The sequence below is a fragment of the Furipterus horrens genome, unplaced genomic scaffold (assembly GCF_987537825.1).
Source record: "Furipterus horrens unplaced genomic scaffold, mFurHor1.1.pri manual_scaffold_2, whole genome shotgun sequence".
Lineage (NCBI taxonomy): Eukaryota > Metazoa > Chordata > Mammalia > Chiroptera > Furipteridae > Furipterus > Furipterus horrens.
In genome coordinates, this window is record NW_028327172.1 from 139,982,569 (window position 1) to 140,008,661 (window position 26,093).

A 26,093-nucleotide genomic window follows, 5' to 3' on the forward strand; every position below is an offset into this window, starting at 1 on the left:
AGATCAAAACAGAACAAAACATGCTCACTGAAGATGAAAACAAGGTAAAATAAGTAGATTGATTTACAAAACCAAAAGGAAATAATCAACATGAATGAAAATATGCAAATTGAACAACCAGGGATTAAAGTGCCAAGAACTGAGGAAAACCATCATCCAACTGAAGGACAATATAAAATAAAAGATACTGGTATTAGGAGCACTGGGTAAAAATCCAGAAAAGACAAAGTTGGATATATATTACATACCAGAACAAATGCCAAACACATCAAAGATTTAAATGTACAAGCAATACGTGATAAAAGAACTAGAAAAAAAATAGGGAGGTATTTCTTTTTAATTATGACTCAAATTCAGAAGTCATAAAAGAAAGGCCTAATCTCTATAATATAAAGCACTCCCATGTTTTGAAGGAAAATAAGACAATAGAAAAATATGAAAAAAACATGAAGCAAGACTTTACAGAAATTATCCTTACGTATGGAAAACATTCAATGCATTTTCACTCATAATAAAAATAGAAATTGAAATTATACTGAAACATCACTTTTCATCTACCAAAACAACAACAAAAACCTTAGAAAGTTTGACTATATACTCTGCTGGCAAGCTCTGAAGAAATATCCAGGTACGTTCCTGGTTAGGAGTATGTGGTGTAGTTCTCACAGAGGGTAAACTGCAATTTATGTCATAATTAAAATGCTCTTAGACTTTTGAGCTAGCAATCGCATTTCTAGGAATTTATCCTGTAGATATAATTGCATATGTATGTAACAACATGTATAGGGGATGTTCGCCATAGCACAATTTGCAAAAGACTAGAAACAACTTGTGTTCAAGTTGTGTTCATCCACAGGGAAGCAATTAAACAAACTATAGAGTGTATCCACAGAATAAAACACAGTGCCATTGTCAGAAACTGGGAAGCTCTCCAAGATACATTGTTTTTTAAAAAAATGTTATAAAAGTAAGGTGCTTACTGCATATCATATGCTAATTCTATGTAAGAAAAATGGACAAAAGTATATTGCTTGTTTTTGCATCAAAAAATACTGGAAGGATATATAAGAAACTAATAAAAGTGAACCTGCTGGAGAGGAGAGGGTCAGGTATTTCTATGTATATTTTCACACTGATTTAATTCTTAAGCAATGTGAATGTATTACCAATTAAAAACTTAGAAATAACTCAGTAGGTTTACAGAGCAGTGTTTTTCCAGGGGCTAGGGTGCGGGGAAGGTCATGAGGATATTCAGGGAGCGAATTAGTTTTACATCATTATTGTAGTAGTGGTTACATAACTAGATGTGTTTTTCAAACTCATAGAACTATACACTAAAAAAGATAAATTAAACTCTTTGTAAATTTTATCTCAAAAAACTTAAGCAAAAAAAATCAGTAGTTTTAAATGATTAAAAACATAAAAGAAATAAAAACCCTAAAAAACAAGATACTATGGAAAAAAATAGGCAGATTTTTAAAGTAATCAAATGGAACCTACAGAAATAAAGAATATAGAGCTGTATTTAAAACTTAGTAATAGGTTAAAAATATCAGACCAGACCTAGCTGAAAGAGAAACAAACTGGAAATATATCTGAGAAAATTACAAAACACAGTACAGAGAGAGGAAGAGGTGGAAAATGAGAAGTCAAGAGACATGAGGATAAGGTGAGAAGCTCTAACAAACCTACCTGTAAATAGTTCCAAAGGCCAAAAGATAGAAAAGGAAGAGGCAATGCTTGAAAAGATAGCTGAGAATTCCTCACAATTGACAAAGGAAATGAATTCTTAGACCTAGGAAGCATGATCCACCTTCTCCCCAAAAGAAAAGAAGCCAAATAACAAGGAACAGTGTCTTCAAAGTGCTGAGGCAACAGAACTGGGCAACTGAAAATTCTATACCCAGCTAAGGTTATCATCATGCATGAAGATAAACAAAAGCTTTTCCAGCCAAGGGCTGAGGGAATTTACTGTGAAAGAATATACTACTAGAAAGAACTGGATCCAGAAAGCACTAAGAGGCAAGTGGCAGTGCTGAGCAAAAAAACTGAACAGCAACAATCATGACTACTTTAAAGGTATAACAGTAGTCCCTCTCTATATCACGGTTCACTTATCCCGGCCTCACTGCATTGCGGGATTTTAAAAAATATTATATTTAATTATTTATCGTGGATTTTTCGCTATTATTGCGGGATTTTTCAGTACTGTATATGTATGTTGTTTAAGTTACGTAGGTTTAAGAGTGTAGAATAAATGTAAGGTTCCCACTTCGTGGGGGGGGTCTAGAACGATAAGTGAGGGAATACTGTAAACACAAAGTAAAACTAAAAATCAGAATTCATATGTAAAACAAAAGTGGATGAGTCCCTGGCTGGATGGTTCAGTTGGTTGGAGCATTGTGCCATACATCAAAAGGCTGGGGGTTCGATTCTTGGTCAGGGCACAGACCTAGGTTACAGGTTGGAGCACCAGTCAGGGTGCATATGGGAGGCAACTGATCAATGTTTTTCTCTCACATCGATGTCTCTCACTCTAAAATCAAATCCTTGGGTAAGGATTAAAAAAATGTGGATGCTCGGAATCAGTGCACAAATGTCCTTGCATCTGGAGGATGACAGGAAATGAAATAAATGTCAGAGGTTATTAAATATTCGTATTAAGATTGAATGGTAACTACCCAAACTAACAGAAACAAAAAACAAAACTTCAAAATAACTGGGATGGTGGAAGAATGAAGAATGAAGAAAAACCAGTAATATAAATTAAAAGAAGTAAAAAAGGCATAGAAAACCAAAGAAAATCGAAAATTAAAAATAAGATGGTGGAAAACATTCAAATATCAGATATAATAAATGCAAACAACACTCACGAGCTAAAATCAGAAATTGTCAGTGATTAAAAAAAACAAAACAGCAATATGCTTATAAGTCACATACATACACCTAAAACCTAACAACTAAAAAGAAAAGGATTGAAAAGATAAATTCTAAGACCAAAAGAAATCTATAATAGCACAGTCAATATCAGAGCAAAACATACTTTAATGCCAAAAGCACAAAGCATTATTAGGGATAGAGAGCCACTGGCTGATAGTGAGAATTCACTGTGAAGACAAAATCACTGTGAACTAGCATTTGTGGAAGTCTGTAACACAACAACTGACAGAATTACAAAGCAGGAGATGTTAACATAACCCTGTTTAGTTGGTAGATTAAGTAGAAAAAAATTAAGAAAGATATATAGGTTTTTTCATGGTTTTCACTTTATTTTATTTTATTTTTTTTGGTTTTTCAATTACAGTTGTCCCCTTTTCCCCCAATTTCTGGTTTTCACATTTTTTAAAAAAATCATATATAAAAAAGATTAAGAACAGACAAAAGTAGACAAAATAGTATAAAGCACCCAATGAAACTAACACTCACTCCTACAGTGATCTTGTTGATTCCAGGACCAATCTTGTTTCATCTATATCCCACCCATTCCCCCCAAATCTGTATTATTTTGAAGGTATCCTCAGCCATCATTTCATTAATAAGATATAGAAGATTTTAACATTATTAAGTTGAATTGAACAAACAGCTGCAGAATACCTGACACATTAGAAATTATATTTTAAGTCCACTCAGAACAGTTCTAGAAGGGTAACCAAGTTGCAAAGCCAATCTCGACAATATTAAGGACTCAAGATCAGACATAATAACAAAACAGTAACATAAGGGAACCAGAATAATTTTTCAAGTATCTAAGGCAGTTACTCTAAAATTTAATGGTGCATTAGCATCACTTAAGAAGCATCTTACAATACAGATTCCAGGCCTCCTCCCAGATCTACTGAATGGGTGGGCCATCGCTTTACATACATAACAATGGAATCTATCAGCACTGAGTCAACTTGCCGGCAGCAGTAAGAAAGTAGACACATTAAAGTATTGCCAAGCCCACACACTTTAGTTATATTTCATATACAAGACCACATAACAGTTTTCTACAAGAGTCATAAAATTATATATTCAAGAAAATGCCTAACAAAAGATTATACAAGCGTCACCGACTAAATGCAAATGAGTTTTACATCATGGTTTAAATCTCTTCTCAGAAGCTGTCAAGGTGTTTATACTGGCATGTTTCTCACTTTAAAAACACGACAAGTTTTAGTTGTGTAAGGTCACAGCATTAATTACTTATGCACATCTCCAACTTCAAATAAGACACTTGCAGACCTGGATATGTGCCAGGGAAATACTGAGAGACTGGCAAATTCCAAATTTTCAAATGCCATTAATATAACCACATTAACATATAACTACTTCAGTTTTAATATCTGTAAAATGGGAACAAATAATACATACCTCACAGAGGTATATGAATTAAGTGAGATACTGTACTGAATTAAATGAGAATAAAGCTATTCTGAGCTGCACATTCAGGGCAAAGAGCTAAGTTTACTCACTAATTGATTTGACCCAGGTTGTTACCATGCCAATTCCCTGGGTTACAAATCTTGAAGATTAAGCTTCTTGAGGTCAGGAGATCATCTTGTTGGAAGCTTCTTGTTAGATGCATGGCATCTAACACACACATCACGGGCTCTCAGCAGACACTGGCCACCTGAGTGCTTGGATGTGGCCCTATCTATCCATTAAAGTAGAGCAGGGACTAGAGCCCTGGGCTTCTATCAGCTCAGGTTTCTATCCATTCCATCACACTGGCTTCCCATCCTTTTTCTAAGGTTTGTTTCTAATAAAGGTGAAACTTAACCAAGAAACATCCCTCTTGTTTAACAAATCTCAAGTTATAGCTCCTCCTTCTGATACTTAATAGATACATCACCCTTGAAGGCAGAAAGGTGATAACAGTTAAGTGATACCTTTTGGCTTAACAAAGGTAAGTTAACAGTTAACAGTTATTTGGAGACATGACCATATGAGCCAAATCCTCTTGTCCAAAGAATGATTCAAAGGTATCACAAGTATCACTCCAACGAAGCTGATGGAATGAGAAATATGTGGGTAACATTCAGTAACATATAGGCCACATATTTAGAACACACACCTGCTTTCTTAACATCTAAGTCACTAAGCATTAATCATGAGACATTCAGAGACCCAAATTTCTTTGAAAAAGGTTGCATGTCTTGATAGTGAAACCTCTGTTGTAGGACTAAGTCAAGTTTTTTTTGTTTTTTGTTTTCATTATAGAAGTTTCCATCACTTTTAAAATTTAAAAACTAAATATAAACTACTCTAATCCTCATCTTAAGTCTAAAGATAAAAGGGACTCATATCATGCTAAGGATCTTTTAGTTTACTAAAGATAATTATCTAAATATCAAATGACAAATTCCTGGCCACATTTAACTGTGCAAACTGAACTAATTTAAGCAGACCCAGACCCCTGACAAAAAGTGGAAAGTATGACATGAGGTGGTCACTTAGCTATCTGTTAAATTAATAATGCCAAAAATGCAAATTCAAACCTCAAAGAGATATCACCTTACACCTGTCAGAATGGCTACCATCAATAAATCAACAAACAACAAGTGTTGGAGAGGATGTGGAGAAACAGGAACCCTAGTGCACTGCTGATGGGATTGTAAATTGGTTCAGCCTCTATGGAAAACAGTATGGAAGGTCCTCAAAAAATTAAAACTGGAACTGCCTTATGACCCAGCAATTCTACTTCTGGGTATTTATCTGAAGAAAGTCAAAACACTAATTTGAAAAGACATGCATCCCTATGTTTATTGTAGCATTATTCATAATAGCCAAGCTATGGAAACAACCTAAGTGTCTACTCATAGACAATTGGATAAAGAAGATATAGTACATATATACAATGGATTATTACTCGGCCATAAAAGAGAATGAAATCTTACTATTTGCAACAACATGGATGGACCTAAAGGGTATTATGTTAAGTGAAATAAGTCAGACAGAGAAAGACAAATAACATATGATTTCACTTAAACAAAATAAATGAACAAACAGAACAAAAACAAACTCATAGATACAGAGAACAAATTGATGGTTACCAGACAGAGGTGTGTTGGTAAGGTTCAAAAGGCAAAATGGATTAAGATGTGCAAACTGTCAGATTTAAAAACAGTCATGGGGATGTAAAGTATAGCATAGGGAATATAGTCGATAATATTGTGATAACAATGTATGGTGTCAAATGGGTACTATGTCTAATCACTTTGTTATAAACCTAAAACTAATATAATATTGTATGTCAACTCTAGTAATTTTTTAAAATTAAACTTGTGGTACATAATTAGTGAACATATTACATCTCCTAATGTTAAGTATATTTTATGGGGAGATTCTTGACCACTGTGAATTTCCAATGCCTTAGTTAGAAAAATATTTTTTGAGCAGTGGGCCCTTTACATACATAATGGCTATGTAGTTCACTTATAAGACCAGCACTGATTTTAAAGCATAATCAAACATAGTCTTTACTTACCCTACTGTCTCTATATATATCAAATACAACTGTAAAAAAGAAAAAACTCAAAGTTAATAACAAACTACTATTTTCATGATCTAAGCTTCCTTCTAAAAATTAAAATGCACTTCATTATGAGTTACACCAACAGCAGAATATAATTGACCTGGAAGATTTCATACTTCTAAATCTTAAAACTTCAAACATAAGAGAATGCTTCAATGTTTTATTTATGTAATTTTGTTTTCCCTTTCTCTACCTTCAGCCATAATCCCTTATATTTAAAAACTCAAACCAAATTCCGAAATCATCTCAACTAGTTCACCATTATAAACAGTTTCTATGTACTAGTAAAAACAGCAACAGTCACTGGGGATGAGGAACGAACTAAGTAAAATTTGTAGTAGGAAAGCATAAAATCTAGCTATGCTTATGGCATGACTAATCTTTTTTTAAAATCCAATCTGCCACAGAACCATGCTTAGCAAGTAGAAAAAAGGTAAATCATAGCAGATAGAATTTTATGATGTGTACAATCTTTTTCTCATACACAATATACTTCCAATTCATAAAAACTCACAAATATTTACTATAGAACTGGCACTACCTGTTCCCTTAAATAAAAAACAATCTATAAAGGTAGATCAGTAATATAGCTAATTTAGTCTTAATAACAGAAGCATTTTGTCCTCCGTATATAAAGACCCTTTGAAATGTACAATAAAATATTGAGAGAAAACTATATCAGTATTAAAGAGAGACTCTAATTAAAAAAGGTAAAGTTAATATGCAAACCATCAGTAGTACCAAATAATAATATAAAATGCTTAAAATGTCTCAAATCCCGTTTTAAAATATGTGCCACTGTGAAATAAGTTTATCGACATTATGTATTTCATTTAATTTCACTAAGTCAATAAAAAAATACTCACAGTCTTCATCTAAGAATTTATATTGTATATGTTTCTTGAAGAAGTCTTGTATGCATCTGCAAATCTCTTCCTTTTGTTTAAAAATATGATCGTAGTATTGTGTGTAGTCCCTCTGAGAAACAGCTGACAAGAAAATATTTTATATTTGTTATTACATAATATTCTTTTCAAAAACATCAAAATATGATTTAAAACTCTTCTTGAGAACCATTATAGTAGATGAGAAGACCAATCAGATGAATATGGATTGAATTATGTGTTATTCAGCATATAATATAGAAATATTAGTTGTAAAGGTTCATATGGACAGGTGAATCCTAAAGTTCCATATTGTCACACATTCTTACTTTAGAAATGTTATTTTCATTTAATATAATACAAAGAACTCAAAGTCATAAAAATGCCCATTATGTAAAAAGAAAAAAAAAGAAAGAACCAATTTTAAGCCTACATACATATTGCTTTTCTTTGATTTTTCCAATGAACTCTATATACATTGGCATTCTTTTGCACTTTCTTTGAAAAAATATAAAATACTCCTCACCAATGTCTTCAATATTCATATTGTGTTTCATAGACAGTCTAGTTTTCTTGTTCATACATGCTACCTTGTCTTCACAAGCTGATCTTTCAAATCATGGAAAAGTAAACATTCCTTTCTTCAGAGTAACTTGCAGATATTATTCTAAATAAACTAAAAAGACTACTGTAGGAGTTGTCTCAATTTGTTCTAGGCCTAGGAAAAAGTTCTCTGTTTGGAAAGAAGGGCTTCCACCCAATTTCTTAACCAGATGTGAATATGCTCCCCTCTTTAGTTGTACTTAAAAGTACAGCTTTTTCAGGAATATCCAACAACATGATAAATTCAGACACCCCAAGTTCCTTTTAAGTAAGCTAATAAATGTCAACATCACACTCAAATAAGTAGTGTTGATTTGATTCTGTTCAAATCACTTTTCTTGGCTGAAGATAAATTTTAGTTCATGGAAATGTGCAGAGACAAATAAAAAAAAAGAGCAAATTATCTTTAATATTTAACTTGAATCAATCACAACAAACAAAATAATAACCTGAGAAAAAAGAAAATGGGTGGCTTTTTTATTTCCTTAATCAAGTTCGATTGTATTTATTTTTTTCTTGTTTAATTAATGTATTGTTGTTCTATTATAGTTGTCCATTTTTCCCCCATTGCTCTCCCCCGCCCCACCCACCTCATTCCCACTCCCAGTCAGTCCTCACCCAGTTGTCCACGTCCATGAGTCATTCATACTAGTTCCTTGACTAGACTCTTCCCCTTCTTTCCCCCTTCTCTCCCTCCCCTCTCCCCTCCGGACACCGTCAGTCTGTACCCTGTTTCCATGCCTCTGGTTCTATTTTGCTCGTTTGTTTGTTTTGTTCATTAGGTTCCTGTATTATGTGAGATCATATAGTATTTGTCATTCACCTCCTGGATTATTTCACTAAGCACAATACTCTCCAGTTCCTCCATGCTGTCGCAAAGGATAGAAGTCCCTTCTTTCTTTCTGCTGCATGTACTCCATTGTGCAAATGTACCACAGTTTTTTGATCCACTCATCTACAGATGGGCACTTAGGCTGTTTCCAGCACTTGGCTATTGTAAACAGTGCTGCTATGAACATAGGGGTGCATAGGTTCTTCTAAATTGATGTTTTAGGATTCTTTGGGTATAATCCTAATAGTGGGATCACTGGATCAAAAGGCAGTTCCATTTTTAGTTTTTTGAGAAAATTCCATACTGTTCTCCATAGTGGCTGCACTAGTCTGCATTCCCACCAACAGTGCAGTAGGGTTCCTGTTTCTCCACATCCTCGCCAGCACTTGTTGTTTGTTGATTTGCTGATGACGGCCATTCTGACTGGTGTGAGGGTGGCTTTTAAAGTAATGCACTTATTTGTCCATATATTTTTCTCTTGCTAGAATAAACAATGTTTCAATAATAGAAAATAAAGGTTTAAAACCTTGGCCTTTTATGATGCTTAAAATAAGCATTATATAACTAGTAATCCTTAGGAAAGTCCCAAACAGAAAGCAGGTAATACTAGACATATCCTAAACTGGGAAGGATAAAGACCTTCACTTTCATCTCCACAGTCCAGACAGACATAATGAACTGACAATACCATGTTCTGTGGAAACTGAACATGGCCTCAGGGTCCTTGTCAATATAGCATTCCAGAGTGAGGACCAATTGGTTAGAGGAAGAGTTTGAGATAAAAACGGACTATTAACCCTGTCCTAATTACTAGAAATGTTCTTCTATCAAAAGCTTGTCTTCTTTAAACAATAACTTTTGAAGGTAAACGAACTCACCAATAAGCTTGTTTTCCTTGACAAAACATCGGAACTCAGCCCCAGGAATTAATTCACACCATTTTCGAAGAACAAGCTATAGAAAACGAAAAAAAAGTAACACAACTATATAACAAGGGGACGTTCACTAGTCTAATAGATAATTTTATGCCCAGACTATGTCTTAACAATTGCCATTATTAAATTTTTTTTTTAAAGGGGAGGCATTAGAAAAACTTAATGTGACATGTAAGGAATAAAGTTGTGATCAAAATGCACTTTGTCATTTATGTATTGTTTTGAGAGGTCCAACAGAATAGAGAACTCCAAGAATGATGAAGTCAAATCTTATCACTGCTGTGCCATAAATTGCCCTGTAATTCAGTTGTTCACTCTTTTAAAAATACAAAAAAATATAATAATTTCAAAGTAACTACCTTAAGCACCATTCTGTAATATGTACTCTGATAAAATTATAACCCTTCCATGACATTGCCATTATTTCAAAATAAACCAATTCTATCAGTGGGTGAAGTCATAAATGGGTCTTCTTACTGAAATTAATGACTTAGTATATTATTCATATAGTATTGAATTGCTGCAATTTTGTAAATAGAACAGTTGGCAAATGTATGCTTCTGAGTTTATTTTTAAAGTGTTCTTTTGAAGTGTTAACTGTAATAAATGACTAGTGTCTCCTGCTTCTCTAATCCTGGCATACTGCTCTTTGCCCTTCAAAACCTGTGAGATGGAACTTGAATTACTCTAGGTGCCATTCCAAACCCCTCTGTGGGCTCAGGATCCTCCCTTCCCACATCCTCTGCTTTCCATAGGTTCCTGTGCACTACTTTCTATAGCAAGCACATATATACCATGGTGTACCATGGTAATTTGATATAAGTATCTCAACCTCACTAAACAGTAACTTCCCTAAGAGCAAGAAACTAATTTATCTCTGTGTTCCAGAACAATTATGTAATACATGAAAGGTGCTTAAGAAATGTTTGTCAAATAAAACAGTAAATATATAAAATAATTAGTCACTAAGATTATGATATAAAAGAATATTTAATGAACTGGGAATGTGCTCACGCTATGCTATAAGTGGGAAAAAAACATATGCAAACAGCTTTATGAAGAATGAGTATACATACATACATTCACACACACACACACACACACACACACACACACACACACACACACACGCCCCTCATAAAAAGGGAGTTAAAGACCCAAATGCTAATACTAAGGATATATCTGGGTAGTAGGTTCACATTTTGTTTTATTTCACATTTTTGATAATAACTTGTTTTTCTTAAGAAACTGTATGGCTAAAATATGCCTTAGAAATTTAACATGAACTGATTTCAATTTTCATCATTGTGTATTCTTGGTCAAGCTTTGCACGTGTCAAAGTTCTTAAAAAAAAACCTAATTGTTACATAAAAAATCCCAAGCTAAAATGTAACAGTTTTTATATTTTAAAAGCTGATACTGGCATATATTTTTTTATGGTCATATTTATTTTAGTTAAGCAAAAAGGAAATAAGCAATTGTTGCATACTAATATTAAATTTTTAGAAAATTTGCATAATCATTATTGAAATAATGTTTTGGACAGATACTACATACATTTGGGGTTGACTGAAAAAATACAGAAGGATAAAAGGTGAATCTCCCTTCCAATCCCTTTGTCCTCCTCAGAGGCAAGCAGGGCTATCAATTTCTCATATATCTTTCCAGAAGTATTCTATGAATACATGAGAATATAGTATATACATATATCCTTTTAAATACAAACAGACAGGAGCACACAATACATAGGATTCAGCTTGCAACATTTTTTTTCATTTTAATTACTCTAAGAATATCACTTCCCTAGGCTTTTTAGATATCACTCAGAAGTCCTGGAACCAATCCATCACAGATACTGAGGGACAACTGTATGTATATACTGTGTACTACACAGTATATATATTTTTCTATATATATTCTATATGGAGAATATATTTTATACGTATATTTCATAAATTAAAAAATTCAATGATCCTAAGTTCCCACAGAAATTAATCCAAAAAATCTCATTCACTTCACTTAAAAATAGCAATTCTCAGCACTTCTTCATCTAGGTTTATCAACTTCATTCAGATTTTTAAAAAATTTTTCTTACCTCATATTCCATACAAGGATCTGGGGAATCATCAGTACAATGGATAAATCTTTGAGGGGAAAAAAGGGTTCACTAAATCTTTTTTTAATGGTGTCAGTTTATACACATACATTACTTACATTGAACATGAAATCAGGTTTTACCCAAAGTATGCAGAAACAGAAGACTAATTTGAATTCAACGAATATGTAGACTACTTGATGTTAAGCATTAGGCCAGGCACCCTGAAATGTTTCCTTAGTCCTCAAAATAACCATGAGCTACTCTAATTCTCATTTTTCTGTCAAAAAAAAAAAAAAAAAAACCACCAAAGAAAATAAGATATAGAAAAGACCAAATCAGTGACCAAACCAGGACTATAACACAAATCGTCTGAACTGCAGGATTCCCAATGAAGGCAGGATGGCGCTGCTGTTTTTCAATTCTCACTTGTGTTTTTATGGTGTTTTTATGTCTCTACAGACATTACCTCTGCCATCTAAAGTCACACAAAGTTAATCTAATCCTTCTTCCTCATGACATTTAAAAAAATAGTTGATAGAACAAGTCATTACTCCATTAAGTATATTTCTTCCTCCTCTAAGTTTCAGTTTCATGACCAATTTTTCATATTGTTTATTAAATCTCTATGCTAAGGCCTGGCTAGGCACTGGGAATGCTAAAATGATTAAGAGTCTCATTTCCCTTGAGGTGGAGAAAGCCTAATAAGTAGTTGAAGAATTTCAAAACACTGAAAATAAGAATAAAAATACTCTGACAGCACAAAGGAAGAACTGATTAGCTCTTGTGATGGGGGAGGGGAAAGGGTAGCCAAGAAGGCACCTTTTCACAATGGAATACTACACAGCAGAAAGAAAGGGACTCCCATCTTTTCCAACAGCATGGATGGACCTGGAGAACATTATGCTAAGTGAAATAAGCCAGTCGGTGAAAGACAAATACCAAATGATCTCACTTATAAGAGGAATATAAGGAACAAAATAAACTAATGAGCAAAACAGAACCAGAGACATGGAAACAGGGAACAGCCACCAAAGGAAAGGAGGGCAGGGGGTGGGGAAGGGTGGAAAGAAGGGGAAGGAATTAGTCAAATAACACGTATGAATGACCCATGGACATGGACAACGGTGTGGGGATGGACTGTGGGAGCGGGGGGTAGGCTGGACAGAAGAGAGCAAAGGGAAAAAACTGGAACAACTGTATAAGAATTTAAAAAGTAATAAATAAAAAGAAAAAATCAGTGAAATTAAAAATTTAAGGAAATCAAAAAAGAAATTGAAGGCTTCATTCAACAGGAAGAGAAGGGTCTGCATTTAAGGCAAAGGGACGTGGTGCTGAGACAGGGAGGGAAGTGAGAACAAGCACACAGTATCACAGCACTACTAAAGGTCAGTACTGATGGAGTGTGGAAAGCAAGGGAAGAATCACCAAGAGATGAGGCTGGAGAGAAATTCTGAGCAAAAAATAATCTCCAGATTACTTGTTTGCCCACTGAGGGAGACTGTACTTTATTATACAGACAATGGGGAGCTAGAAGAAATACCTAAACATGTGACAAAGATCATTCCATTTAAGCTTTAGAAATATCACTATGGCAATGGTAGTGGGTAGCTTGGTGGAAGGAGTAGTATACCAGGAGGCAGAGAGACAGGTTGGAAGCTTGTTTAAATAATCCTGTGGAGAAATGAGAGTTTAATTAAGGCAGTGGGAGTAGAGAGAAAAAGGAGAAGCACTAAAGAAAGGTATTTCTGAGGCAGTCAACATTACTTTGTAACTGGCCGAGAATGAGGGATGAGGGAAAAGACAGGCCTGGATGACACTGGGTATCTGGCTCTGGTAACTAGCTGGATGGTGCTGAGAATGTCATTCACTAAGTCAGAGGAAAAGCAGGTGATGTGGGGTGAAGAAAAGATGAGATATAATTGTGTTTGCGTGTGTAGAGTCAGAGACGTCCTGGAAGAACCACATAGAGATGTCTAGTGAGCAACTGGAAACTCGAAAGAGGGAGGAGCTGAAATAATCATCACATTAGTAGAAGAAGAGAGCTAACATCAAGAAAGCAGACAGTTGCTTAAAAAAAAAAAAAAGACAAAAGAGAAAGGAGAAATGATCACTTTAGGCAGATGTCAGAATCGTCAGGAATGCCAATAATTAAAGAGTAAAACTTGCAGTCAAGAGGTGTTTTTATAAAAACAATACACAAACAAAAATACCTTTATAGATGTCTTAAGCAACTCACAGGTAAAACTGAGTTTAAAAAGCTTTTAAATTTCCCTGAATGTTTGATTAGGCTGGAATTCTCTGTGATCACTTATGATTTATACTACACACAATAGCAATTCTAATTTATTTGGCTGGCCGAAATCCCAGGAATAAGAATTTTTATTCTAATAATGGGGCACTGACTGATATAATCTGAATTACAAAGGAAGTGCACAGAGGGTGCTTGGTTAAAGTGGGTTCTCTCTGTGTTAGTGAACAGGCACCATATGAAGCATCTTGCATTTGCTACCTCATTTAATCCTTGGATAGTCAGATAAGGAAGTGCTATTATTATTATCCACATTTATTACATGAGGATACCACGGTGAGAAAACAAGTGAGCAAACTAAACCACATGCTGCACCCCTTCCCTCAAGTATGAAGGTCCTAGAGCCACTGTTAAAGCTCTCAGAATTTCAATTAAGAAAAATAAACAAAAAACAACCCACAAACAGCAGCAGATATTTAGGCTTAACAGATACCACTATTAAAAAAGAAAAAAAAAGTACCATTAACCAAATCCTATTTCCAAAATATAACATGGCTTTTCCAAAAGAACAAATTGTAAAACTTGTTTTTATACATATTTTACCTTTTCTTTCTGGGTATGTTTAAGAACTCTTGTCTCTGGTGACCTGCAGTTACACTATGTTTCCTACTGGGACACTTTTTCTTAAGGATGAATATTTGTGGCTTTTATTCATACTTAACATTCTCAATTACTTATCTTTCAGTATGCCTCTCCACACCTCGTTTCCTCTATTGTTCCCTTTTTGAACTCCTATTGTACATGTTAAACATTCTCACTCTGGACAGTATGTCGTCTCTTGATTCCAGAGATGCCAATTCACTAACATTCTGTGCTGCATTTTGGGAAACTGTCTCATATCTCATATTCAGATAATTATTTTCTTCAACTATGTCTTATTTGCACAGGTCACTGAATTTTTTATTTTAATAACCACATTTTTCACTTCTAGAACTTTTGTTTGCCTCTTTTTTCGCAGTAACTTCTAGGATTCTTAATTTTCATGAGTGATCAACTGAGACACTGTCTTTATCTTTTAGACTTCTATTATTTCAAACTCAAACAGGTCTATTCCTCATCTGCTGTCTGAACCTCAAGCATATGTAGTTTCCTCATGTGTTGTTGTTTTTATTGTGAGGCTGGGTTAGTGGGGCTTCCTTTTTCTGTGGGTGTCCCATGAGGCCTGGGTTATGCAAGTCTTTCTGACAATCACCCTAAAAGGCTTATCTACCTAACCCTCTGGTCCTCAATACTCTTTCAGTTTCTTGCACCTGGAATTGCCTTTGGTGTCTTCTACTATGTGTTTAATTTGTGTTATATTTTATATTTCAGCCAGTATTTCTAAATGTTGTAACAAAGATTTTTCACATTATTTCAGCCTGCCATTTAGTTAATACCAGAAATTACATAAGCATTAAAAATAAATAAATCCACTTCTAAAATTTTTTCCTGGGTTATTTTTTATATTAATTTGGAAGATGTCTTTGAAATTTTCAACAAGGTAGCAACAGAAGGCAGTAAGTCAAAGTTAACAATTTATAATCTACATCAAAAGGAAGCTCCTATGTTGAATTATAAATGTGTAATTCTTGGCAGAATAATGACAGTTTCTTTAAGTAGCTGTTAAAACTCCAAAATATACACAAATGTTATTGAACAATGAATGCTACAAAATCAACCAGGTAAATTACAAAAAAAAAAAACAAACAAACAAAAAAAACCCTTAGATACAGTAACAGTATAAAGATTTTATTTTGGAAAAAACACCCCAAGGTCTATGATGAAAGCCACTACAAAATTATGCTAATATATTTTAAATCTATTTTGAAATTAGCCAGGAATTCTGGAAAGCAATGTTCTAGATCCAATTTTTAAAAAGAAAAGAAAAAAACGTTAGTCCAAATCTTCAGGAGCGTTGCTTATCTAGCACTAATAACTGATAACTGTGTCATCCTTTTTCTTTTATTTCTACCCAAGCTACTCCCAAAAAATGTTCTTTCAACTTAAATAAGGTTGTGTTTCCTGCCAGCTGAATAGTCTTATTCATTATGCCCTAAATATAATCTTAAGACTGACATAATTATTTTCTGTGAACTTCATTACTGTGATCAACACCCAGTTTTTATCATGCTGTCCCAAATATTTCACCCATCAAAGAACATGTAATACATTCAATGATAAGGATGCATGTGAGTGGAACTGGGGGGAGCATCAAAAAAATATGGATGAAGCATACAGAATTAGATAAGGTGGGATGTGTCCTATGCTGTATTACCAGGAAAGAAGGAAAAGAATGAAAAAGAGTACACTGTGATGAGTTGTGCTACACAATTAAGAAATATACTGTGCAAGAAAAAGCTGGATGGAGGTGGGAATATAAGACGACTCTACTGGAAAATGTTTAGGTTGAAGATGAATCCCATTAGTTATGGGTAAGGTGTAATATTCAAGCATTGGCTTACAATATTAACTACTGAAACTCTTTGCTGCTGAATTTTAGTACTAATAACCAGTTTTGTGATAATCTTGAGAAAAAAAATATAGAAATTATTTTGAAATAGCTGAATATAAATTACTAAGACAAGTGAAATTTCCTGACCTCTAGTAAAATCTTCTTAGTCACATACTCCTCAAGAAAAAAAATTAATGGGTTAATGGATTAATTTTTTTACTCACTCAGCCCTTTCTTCTAACTGTCAAGTGAATATCAGATTTTTTTTCTTGCCTTGGCGTACTGAAGTGAGACTTAATCAATAAAACAATTAATGAAAGAAGCCTTATGGCACTGGCAGTGTGGCTCAGTTGGTTGGGCATCATCCTGCAAAGCAAAAGGCTGCCCATTCAATTCCCAGTGAGGGCACATGCGTGGGTTGTGGGTTCAGTCCTAGTTGGGGCACATATGAGAGGTAACCAATTGATGTTTCTCTCTCACATCAATGTTTCTCTCCCTCTCTTTCTCCCTCTCTTCCCACTTCTCTAAAATAAATAAATAAATAAAATCTTTAAAAAAAAAAGAAAAGAAGCAGCTTTATGACTCAACAAGTCTAATCACATAGAATGTTTATATTTGGGCAAAAACACAATCAGCAAGTACAGGTAACCCCTGTATAACACAGTTGTTAGGTTCCTAACAAATGCCATGTTATACAAAACAAAGAACTAGTACAAAAAAGGGGGTGAGGTTCCAAAAATTAAAAAACATACTATTACATTTTTATAATTAAGAAACATCTTTATTAAAGCAATTTTCATCAAAAGTATTACATACTAATATGAATTAAGTAATGTTTTCTTCATCATCACTACTAAGCTCCATTAACCAAATGCGTTTTCTTTTTGACAAGATATCCTCATCCTCTGAACTTTCTTCAGCATTATCTTGATTTCTGTGCTCTGCTTTTTGCAAAATATCGGTTAGATTGCTTGCTTTTAGCTGAGAGATCTTTATAAATTTCGTTATACGGTGCTAAGCACTTTGGAAGTTCTTAAACTTTGTGCTCCCTTCAGTGCAAGGATCTTCATTTAATAAATATGACTGACTGTTCGGTTACATCTAGGCCTCTCTTTATGCTTTCTAGAGTAAACTGTTTAACTTCATTTTCATCAGTGCTATCATCCCCTAAGTTATCTTGGTGCATTCCAGATGTCATTTCCACCAAAATTGCTTAATCAGTTTCTTTTTCTACCAGCAGAAGATATCTTCTGGGATATCTTCTACAGTCATATCATGTTAAGAGCAAAACCATGTTATAGAAATACTGTGTTATACCGGGACACCTGTATAATACAGACAGATTATGTTAAATGTGTCCTATTTCAACTTCCATGTTTTAAAGGTTCTTGGGTAAATAACCATTTGAGAAGCAGGAAAAATAAGAGTACTTAATATTCTACATAAAATTACAATAGTGGTAGACGGTACTAGTTATTCCCAACCTTCATCCTTGCTAATAGAATTGTGACTATTTCTATCAGAAAGCTCTTGTGTTCCGCCGTCCCCTCTGCAATGCGAGGGACACACGGGTGGACTAATCTGAATAGTCCTCAAGATAAGCCTGGACCAGCAGCATCAGGATCACCTGGGGACATGTTGGAAATTATATTCTTGGGTACCACTCCCATCCTACAGAACCAGAAACTAGGGTGGGGACCAGCAATCTGTGTTTTACCAGACTCCCCAGATGATTCTGATGCTGCCAAAGTTTGAGAGCTGCTGATCTAAACCAATCATGGCATTTCTGTTCCCTCTGCCAAGAACTGGATTAGGCTGGGTAACTGTGTGAAGAATGAGGACTTCTCTGGGGAAGCTTCCAGAATGCTTTAGTTGCTCACATACAAAGAACGCGAAGAAACACACCCTATTTTTGATTCAGATATTCTCATGTCTTTATGTGAATAAAGACATACCTGGAACTGTAGCAGCAGTCTTCTAACCATTAGGTGATAAACCCAAATACTGAGCCAATAGTCAACGATGGCAACAGGGAAAGCCTGAAGGAGCCTGGGTCCCTGGTGACGTGTCGAGCTGCTGACTAGCTCTAGACATACCCAATCTCCAGACTCCTTGTTAAATATCTTTTTTAAAGTCCTGTATGTGTTAACTATTTTTACTTGGTCTTCTGTTAACTTGCAGTGCTGACTATAACATCTTTGTTTCTTTTATCAAAGCAAGCCCCCAAATAGTATAAACAACAATCTCATTTTCATAATGTTACATAATGTTACATACTTTTATACATATCTATATAATTATCTGTTATAATATTTTATTCTATTCTGTAGTATATGAATTCAAAGCATTTTGAAAAGGAGAAATTTGTAACTTTATAAAGTGAAAATACAGAGAGAACATTTAGAATGATGTTATTGAAATTATATTCTGGTTTTGTTTCTAACTAGCTTGGGGGACAAACTACTGAGCAGATTTAGGCCTCAATTTTCTAACCGACAGAAAGAATGAATAAATTATAGCAGAGATACCACCCTATCCAATTTAAAGAATTTACTTTTTTTTTCTTTTTTTTAATTTATTGACTTGAGAGAGGAAAGGAGAGAGAGAGAGAGAAATATTGACCTGTTTTTGCATCCATTTATGCATTCATTGGTTGCTTCTTGTATGTGCCCTAGCTAGGGAAAAACCCACAACCTTGGTGTATTGGGATGAGACCCTAACCAACTGAACCACCTGGTCAGGGCAAGAATTATATTCTTAATTTAATCTTTAAGAGGTCCTGAAAGGACTCTGTGACAAAAGTTCGCCTTTCATTAAAGGTTCTATCAATAAGGATTTTTATGTTATGATAAGATTAATTGTTTTACAACTCAATAGTGACAGACATTTCCAGAAAAGGATGACATACTAGTCCTGCCTGGCTGAAAGCTGAGTGCTTGGCATTAGATCCCGCCAACTTCCAATTATTTATATGAAAACAAGGATGGTATTCTGTGGGTAAACACTCTTTTGTTTTTTAAATATATTTTTTATTGATTTTATTTATTTGTTTTTATAAAGGGGAATGGCAGGAGAGAGAGGGAGAGAAACATGAGCATGTGGTTGCATTTTATGAGCCCCCAACTGGGGACCTGGCCCACAACCCAGGCACGTGCCCTGACTAGGAATCGAACCTGAGACCCTTTGGTTCACAGGCCAGTGCTCAATCCACTGATCCACACCAGCCAGGGCGGTAAACACTCTTAATTCAAGACTTCAAATTCACTTCGGATTTAACTCCTTCCCCACGCAAAAGTCAAAAGGTACAAGAAGCAAAAAACTGACTCATACTTCTACCTTCCACTGGAATCACAGTCAAATTCAGGTTAGACAAAAAGGAAGAGATGGGCTAAGAGGAGGCAGAAGATCACTAAACTGGAAAAATATTTTAGAAAACCAACAGCCACAGAGAATTAAAAGTGACTTACAATTGTAAATTTTTGGAAAGAAAAAGATTTCCTCATACTCTCACTGCAACTAATATTAAATGTACACAAAAATCTGTATCTGACAAATTAACAGGTACAGAACATTTTTAATATGATATATTTCAAGGCCTCTCAAAAGGCTTTAAAACAGAAAAAAAAAATACATATATATATCACGACTTCCTTTAATCAGAGGATATCTCCTAGAATGAAAATGCTATTGAACTATTACTAAAACAAGAGCTACCATACACTTAATACCAATACAGGTAAAATTCTTTTATAATAAAGTTCCAATACAACCACACATTTATTATTACTTACCCTCATTTTATTTAATGATTATAGTACTAAAGACATATGCCCAAGTTGCAGAACTCAGAGGCAAAAGAATCAATGCATAGCTCACATGTACTGAATTCATTTTTTCCTGCCAGGCTCCTCTTCAAAAAAGGATTTGAAGCGAAAATGAATGAATGGGCAGGGTAAACTAAGTGGATGGATGGGGCCCTGGCTGGGTAGGCTCAGTTGGTTAGAGCATTGTCCCAATATGCCAAGATTATGGGTTCAATCCCCAGTCAGGGCACATACAAGAATCAACCAATGAATGAATGAATGCACAAATGGATGAAACAACAGATCAATGTTCTCTCTCTCTCTCTCTCTCTCTCTCCCCCTCTCTCTCAAGTCAATAAATAAAAAAATATATATATATATATAAATGGATGGATTGGGAAGAAATGGCATGTATATACAATATTTTCACCTGCTTAGTTTCCAGATTTTATGATATGTTTTAGTTTAGATGTCAGTTTAAAGATTAGTTGAGATAACTGTTTTAAGATGAGGTCGGACAAGAAATCTAGAAGAATAATTGCTATTTGACGACAGAACAAAAGAAGCATAAAGAGATCACCCACAGCTCAACAGTGCAGTTGTGCTGTCTGCCTCCAATGAAAATAGCAGACTCAAGTTCTTTAGCAACAGAGTAACTGGCAAAGGAAGAAAAACAGCAGTTTCATTTCTGAAAAGTTATCCTAAAGAAAAATTAGGAAAGTGCACAAGGATTGAGATATTTACTGCAGAACTGTATATAAGAAGACTGGTCAAACAAATTATGCTATTGCTATCCAGTGGGATATTAAGATAATTTAAAATAATGATGCATTTAAGTATTTAATAACACATAAAAATGTTTGCTATATACTGATAAGTGCAAAAGCATCCTACTAAGCATATGAACTATACAATCCCATTTTGGTTAGAAAATACTAGAATATAGTTAGAGACAGGTATATCTACATTATACTTATAACAGAAAAAATTCTGAAAGTATATATAACTGTAGTTAGGTCATTGGGTGCTTTTACATTTCCTGTTTTTGTTTAGCTATAGTTCCTAATTTTGTTTTCCTATGATAAGCATATACTGGAGGTGCTTTTGTCCTTTATTTTTACATTTTTTAACTTTGCAATTACAGTTGACATTCAATATTATTTTGTATTAGTATCAGGTGTAAAGCAAAGCAGTTAGACTTTTATACACTGGTTTTATAATAAGAAAAGTACCAAAGTATTTAATGGACAGAGATACAAAAAACCCATTTAAAAATATTCATTGTAGAACAATTTCTGTAACAGGAACAGAAAGTTTTGCTTTAATAGGCCATCAGAGAATATAAAAGACCTGTTACATAGAACTGTTGTTTACAGTAATTCTAGAACTAAGAGAATTTTGTCTATAAAAAACTCACAAGTATGGAAACTACTGACATGGGAAAACAAGAGACATACTTACGGCTGAGTGAAGTCACGAGTGATGAAATCAGAACTCTTGAACAGAAGAAAGATGTCGCTGAGGGTTTTACATTTCAGAGAACTATTCATTGCTATCCAGTATGCATCCTAAATAATGAAACACATGCTACTTAGTATATATTCCAAGTTAGTTGCTATGAGCAAAGCTCAGGACTATATACCAAATCAATAATGCTTATGTCTTCAAGGGCTTCAAGAAAAAAGTTACTAAGTAAGAATTTTAGCTATACTGTCAAATGTCAGTTAAACTTCTGAACAATGAATAAGATCACCATTGCACGGTGACACTCAGTTATGAACACAGATGTTAAAGTCCTCACCTTTCAGCTCAGGCCCAAGCACTTCCCTAGGTTTTTCTTGCTAATGATGAAAGAAGGGGATAAAGAGGTATCAGAGATGCTGACACTTCCTCTAGAAGAGTGAGGTGTAAATAGCCTGATCAGCTACTCTCTAAGAAAAGAAGAACCTTTCCTTTCTTTCTGTTTCTGGACAGTGAGAGCTGAAACAGCTTAAGTTTGATGAAAGCACTTAAGACCCATGAATATCAAATCTGGGAGAAAGTGAGATAGTCTGAACCATCCCAATTTTAAATGGTGAATCACACATATGAACAACAATAGTAAAAAAGTAAAAATATCTGGCACAACAGACACAAAGCATAGTGAAACATGCCTAAAAATTATAAAACACCTATCATTTAAAAAACACACATCATTTAAAAAACACACTTCTGCCTTGGCTGTGTAGCTGTCAGTTGGGCAACACTGCACAAAGTGAAAGGCCAAAGGTTCAATTCCCAGTCAGGGCACACGCCTGGGTTGTGTGTTTAGTCTGCGATTGGAGTGTGTATGAGAGGAAACCAATTGATGTTTCTCTCTCACATCGATGTTTTGCTCCCTTTCTCCCTCCCTTCCCCTCTCTAAAAATAAATAAATAAAATCTAAAAAAAAGTTTTTAAACATAATTCTCCCATAGATAGATCAGACATAGGGTAATAATATAATTTTGAGAGAACTAATGATATTTTTTAAAAAAACTATCCAAATATCTACAATATTGGAAGGCATTGGCACATAGTAGGCACTCAAATAATTTCCCTATCTTAAGTGGAAACGCTCAGCCCAGTTCAGCAGTAAGGAGTGATTTAAATTACTGCTCATATATAAAGTAAAAATGAGTTTTATTAACTTCTTTACATTAACTTCTTTTTAACTTCTCCCAATGAAAAGGATGATGAACTTCTGTTTAAAGATGTATACGGAACACAGAAATTTAACTCCACTAAAACAACAGCATATACATATATACACCATGCAACGGAATAAACAAGACAATTATTAAGTCCAGGGAAAACAAAAGGTTGAATAAGAAAAAATAACTAACCATTGTAAATATCAGATGTGTACACAGTGTTTGCAAAATCATAATATTAGAAACACTGAATACTAATCTACTGGAGAGTATATTAGTATAATAAGAATAGTAGAAAAGAAAGTATTGAAGAAGCCTAGAATCCCAGTCAAGATGGCAGCCTAAGTAAAAGTGGCTCACCTCCCCGCACAACCATATCAAAATTACAACTAAAATATAGACCAACCATCACTCAGAACTGTCAGAAATCAAGTTGAATGGAAGTCCGACAAGTACGGAATTAAAGAAACCACATTTATCCAGACTGGTAGGTGAGGCAGAGATGTGGTACAGGCTGGTCCCACATCCACCTGTGGCTAATAAAAATTCAGGAGGGATATCTCAGGAGTGAGGAGTCCCAGACCCACATCAGACCCCCAGCCAAGGGTTCCAGTGCCAAGAAGATAAGTCCCCACAGCTTCTGGCTGCAAAAACCAGTGGAGATTGAGTCAGTGGAAGAAACTGTTGGAGCCCCAAGCAGTTCCTATTAAAGAGCCCACACACTATCTTACTCTGCTCACTCCCTCTGAGCTGCAGCACAGAGGGGTAGCAGCCTAAAAGGCATCAGTGGCATACAGGGAAGAAATGAAATGCCTGGCATCAAGACAAGAGCTGGGGGATAGGTTTCTCCCAGACAGAAAGGTAGGCAGAGCCTACTGTCCCTATTCTGAGCCCTCTGTCCCACAGAGCCACAGAGCAAGAAGGCTGGTGCCACAGATGAGACTTCATCAACCTGGCTAACACTGTTTGGCCCGCCCTGGAAATCTCCTGAAGCTCAGTCCACCCAATTATAGGCCCACCCAACAGTGGCTTTTCCATATGAATGGCTGGTCTTGGCTCGTAACTCACAACTTTCAAAATCCTCTCAAACAAGCAACAGTCAGCCTCAGTTAGCCCCCAGCACACAGTCCCTGTATCTCTTGCTAAGCGGCACCAGGCCTGGCACTAGCAGCAGACAGCTTTGGTTCCCAATTTAGCTTCATCTGGGAATCCCCAAGTCCAGCACAGGTAACAGCCACTTAGAGCCTTATAGCTCAGGCAGGGAGGCCCCGGGCAGACCACAGGTGGAGGCTGACCATGGCCTGCACCACCCAGGAAACCCCAAGGCCAGTGTACACAGTGGACAGCTACAGATTACATCAGAGCACCAGCACCCTGCCCCTGCACAACTGATTCCCCATGGAGGACAGAGGTTGGTGGTCATTGGTCGCATCCAATCCTTGAAACTGACTGAGCTGGGTAAAACCCTCCTTTTGACCTATCAACAGCAATCAAGAGGAGGGTGTTCTCTGCCCACATGAAGGGTGTACCATGAATACGCAGCTTGGGTGATAGGGGAGGCTGTGCCACTGGATCCTACAAGACACCTACTACATTAGGCCACACTACCAAGACATGGAGTCAAACCAGCTCTACCTAATACATAGAAACAAACACAGGGAGGCTGCCAAAATGAGAAAACAAGAAACGTGGCCCAAGTGAAAGAACAGATCAAAACTCCAGAAAGGAGTTAAACAAAATGGAAATAAGCAATCTAACAGATGCAGAGTTCAAAACACTGGTTATAAGGATGCTCGAGGAACTTAGTGAGAACCTCAATAGCATAAAAAAGATCCAGTCAGAAAAGAAAGATACACTAATTGAAATTAAGAAAAATTTACAGGGAAACAAGTAGAGTGGATGAAGCCCAGAATCAAATGAATAAATGAATAATTTGAAACATAAGGAAGAAAAAAACAACCAATCAGAACAACATGAGGAAAAAAGAATCCAAAAAAAGGAGGACAGTATAAGGACCCTCTAGGACAACTTCAAGAGGTCCAACAGTTGCATCATAGGGGTGCCAGAAAAAGAAGAGAAAGAGCAAGAGACTGGAAATATATTTGAAAAAATAATGAAAGAAAACTTCCCTGATTTGGTGAAGGAAATAGACATGCAAGTCCAGGAAGCACAGAGGCCCAAACAAGATGGATGTAATGAGGCCCACTCCAAGACACATCATAATTAAAATACCAGAGGTTAAATGTAGAGAGAATCTTAAAAGTGGCAAGAGAAAAGCAGTTAGTTACTGCTTACCTACGGAGGAATTTCCATAAGACTGTCAGCTGATCTCTCAAAAGAGACTTCGCAGGCTAGAAGGGACTCACAAGAAAGATTCAAAGTCATGAAAAACAAGGGCCTACAGCCAAAACTGGTCTACCCAGCAAAGCTTTAGTTTAGAATCAAAGGGCAAGACTTCCGGCCAAGATGGAGGCATAGGTAGACATGTTTTGCCTCCCTCCACAACCATAAGGAGAAATACAACTACCTCAAAACTAAAAACAACCCGAACTACCAGAAAATCAAACTGCATGAAAGTCCAACAAACAAAGATTAAAAAAAAAAAAAAAAGTAATATTCACCCAGACAAGTAAAAGGGGCTGAGCCAGGATGGAGAGGACAATGTGTGGAGGCAGCAAGGCAGTGGCTGTGGCCAACTGGCTGAAAGCGCAGTCACACATTATAAAAGTTGGGAGAAACACCTGGGGAGCAATTCCAGCCCCAGACCCAATCATACAGCTCATGGTTCCAGTACCAGGGAAAGTGAAGCCTCATTGCTTCTGACTGTGAAAACCAGAGAGGGTTTGGGTGGTGGAAGAAAGTGCTGGTCTCTTGGCAGAGTCCATTTGTTGAGAGAGGACCCCATGGTCCTAGAATGTCTGCAAACCCACCCACTCTGGGAACCGCGTCCAGGGCAACAGGTAGAGGCTCCAGTTGCATATGGGAAGCAGAAGTACCACCTGGAAAAGGG

The 26,093-nt window shown here is 35.6% G+C and overlaps 1 protein-coding gene across 2 annotated transcripts in view; it reads right to left on the reverse strand.

Moving 5' to 3' along the window:
* Positions 1 to 26,093, reverse strand: part of CDC123 (cell division cycle 123) — a 51,938-nt gene that overhangs the window by 7,617 nt on the left and 18,228 nt on the right. For both annotated transcript variants that reach the window (XM_090266540.1, XM_090266539.1), the window contains 5 exons: positions 21,873 to 21,979; positions 11,867 to 11,915; positions 9,715 to 9,790; positions 7,384 to 7,506; positions 6,470 to 6,498 (listed from right to left, as the gene is read on the reverse strand). In XM_090266540.1, the coding sequence (XP_090122666.1) occupies positions 6,470 to 6,498; positions 7,384 to 7,506; positions 9,715 to 9,790; positions 11,867 to 11,915; positions 21,873 to 21,979 (384 nt within the window). The remainder of the gene's footprint in view (positions 1 to 6,469; positions 6,499 to 7,383; positions 7,507 to 9,714; positions 9,791 to 11,866; positions 11,916 to 21,872; positions 21,980 to 26,093) is intronic.